The sequence below is a fragment of the Helianthus annuus genome, chromosome 1, assembly GCF_002127325.2.
Source record: "Helianthus annuus cultivar XRQ/B chromosome 1, HanXRQr2.0-SUNRISE, whole genome shotgun sequence".
NCBI lineage: Eukaryota > Viridiplantae > Streptophyta > Magnoliopsida > Asterales > Asteraceae > Helianthus > Helianthus annuus.
In genome coordinates this window covers 30,150,882-30,153,484 of record NC_035433.2, presented here as the reverse complement: position 1 = coordinate 30,153,484, position 2,603 = coordinate 30,150,882, and the positions used below count along the sequence as shown (strand labels likewise).

The window sequence follows — 2,603 nt, the reverse complement described above, 5'->3', positions numbered from 1 at the left end:
TCTGAGGTGGGACACGCGGATAAGTTTAAGTGTTTAAAATATTAAACTTGTATCTCGAGACAGTTGAACTCTGTGTGAAAATTTAAGTGGACCAGTATACTGACAATCTAAGTGAATCGTTTAAATCTTAAAATGTTTAAAGCTTAACGGTGTTGTTGATTTGTCTCATAAACTGATATGATCCTCTTACACAAACTCGGAAAAATATTGTGTGTAAATATTTCTTTACTGCATTTCATTTCGATTATTTCACAAAATTCCAAAAAGATTTTCAGTGTGTTTTAGCATAAAATTTTGAAAAATCCAAAAAGATTTTCGACAACTGATATTGAAGAACTGATTTTCAAAATTTCGAGTGCTAAACATGATGAACAGGTTTGGGAGAATTTGATTGAAAAGTTTTTTAAAAAAAAGAAATTTATTAAATGATCAATGTAAATATCTGATTGTATATTGATTGTAGAGGAGTCTGTGTTGGTGCATGAAATTTGATAATTTGTTAAATATCTTATTCTTGTGAATCTTATGTTTTGGGTAGAGAATGTGCAGGATTTTCTGAGCTGAATGAGAGACAGGTTCCAATACCTGAGGACTATGTAAAGCCATGTTGCCATTCTGATGCTGTAAAAGTCAAACTTTGATCCCAGTATGTTTTGAGGGGGAGTCTGTTAGAGAAAGAATTTGAAGATGCAAGAGATAGATAGAGACTCTGGATGCCCGAAGACTGATCAAGACTGAAGATGCGAAGACTCGACACTTAAGACTCGTCAACATCTGAGGGGGAGTCTGTTGGTGCATACATTTGTCGACTTCGTCTTGTATTGAGTCTTAGTCTTAAAATGTTAGTTCAGGGCACATTGTACGAGAATATAGAGTCGTAGTTGATTTCACACGAAAGTTAATTTCACACGAAAGGTGATTTCACATGAAATGGACATGTCATTTCGTGGGAAATCAGAAGTTGGCCATTTCGTGGGAAATCAGAAGATTGGCCATTTCGTGGGAAATCAGAGTTTGGACATTTCGTGGGAAATCAGCATGTAGCTGATTTCGCTCCAAATGGTCTGATGACATTTGGAGCGAAACCCCCTTCCCTATAAATAGCTGATAAGCGAAATCATTTGTAGAGGTCTTCTTTCTGGTACCAAACTGCTGCCGAAGTGCCGTTTGACTTGTAATAGCTGTGAAATCAATATACAAGGCAATATTTAGTAGAACAAACTGTTTTTCAAGTTCGTTTCTTGTTTTCCGCACCTGAAACGGATTAGAACACCTCCGATTGACTCGTTCGGGTCAGCACGCGATCCTACATCTTTGCCTTCCACCCCGATAATCTTGAGTCAAAAATGTCTAAAACTGGCTGCCAATTTTTAATTAAGTTCATATTAGCTCCAACAAGGAGCCCAAGATATACGAAAGGAGTTTTTCCAGCCCTACAATTAATACGGTTCCCCATTCTTGTAACCTCGACTTCATTCACGCCTACTCCGATCAGATTTGACTTTAAAAGATTGATTTTAAGACCTGATATTAAATGAAAACATCTTAATAATCTTATCATATTAGTGGCATTCGCATCCGACCATTCTCCTATAATAAGAGCATCATCCGCAAATAAGAGGCTCGATAAATAAGGACCACCGTTAGGCGTCTCGAACCCCTTAAACATACCACCTTCCACCGCCCTATTGAAAAGGACCGTAAGCGCCTCCATACCGATTAGGAATAAAAATGGTGAGATGGGGTCACCTTGACGAATACCCTTCGAATACTTAAATTCAAAAGTCGGCGACCCGTTAACCAAAACGGAAGATCTAGCTGTGGATATCACACCCATAATCCATTTACGCCATTTGTCGGGAAAGCACATCTTCTCCATAACCGAATCCAAAACCTCCAATTCAAGTTATCGTACGCCTTCTCGAAGTCAATTTTAAAGATCATACCTTTCTTCTTTTTTTTCTTCATCCATGTAGGATCGCGAGACGACCTAACGAGTCGATCAGAAGAGTGCTCAGACAGAATCAGAGGCGGAATTCATTGATTCTGTCTTTGTTTAGCTTGGATTCACTATTAACTGTCTCTATTATATATCTGGTATCAGTTTACAATCACAGAGACGGTTTGGCAGGGCTTCACCGAACTACTCTTTGATTTCGCTCATAACTGCCTATTTATAGGCTTGGGATTTCGCTCGAACATGCAACTGCATTAGGAGCGAAATCAGACAATATGTTTAGGAGCGAAATCAGCAACAAACATCATGAGCGAAATTAAGATATTCATGTGATTTCGCTCCAAATGACAAAGTGTCATTTTGAGCGAAATCAACACTAACTCATACTATCTCGATTTCCGTGCACCGTACAATCAGCCCTACACTAAGACTCGAACGAAGATGAAGTCGACAGACAACTGCACCAACAGACTCCCCCTTGAATGTTGTAGGATCGTTTGCTGACCCAAACGAGTCGTTCAGAGGTTAACTCTTGCAATTCAGATGCGGAATAATAAGAAAAGCAAGTAGATATAGCTTGTTCTTCTTCCTAACTGCTTGCTGTATTGATTAGAAACGTTTTACAGCTCAAACGTCACACCGGCAG

At 38.8% G+C, this 2,603-nt stretch overlaps 1 protein-coding gene across 1 annotated transcript; it reads right to left on the bottom strand.

The window, feature by feature from the left end:
- Positions 1–1,306: 1,306 nt before the first annotated feature.
- LOC110915971 (uncharacterized mitochondrial protein AtMg01250-like) lies at positions 1,307–1,879 on the bottom strand. The gene has a single exon (XM_022161004.1). The coding sequence runs from the start codon at positions 1,877–1,879 to the stop codon at positions 1,307–1,309; it is 573 nt and encodes a 190-aa protein (XP_022016696.1).
- Between the last annotated feature and the right edge of the window lie 724 nt (positions 1,880–2,603).

Coding starts and splice junctions, on each gene's coding strand:
- LOC110915971 (XM_022161004.1), bottom strand. CDS start 1,879: ATGGAGAAGATGTGCTTTCCCGACAAATGGCGTAAATGGATTATGGGT.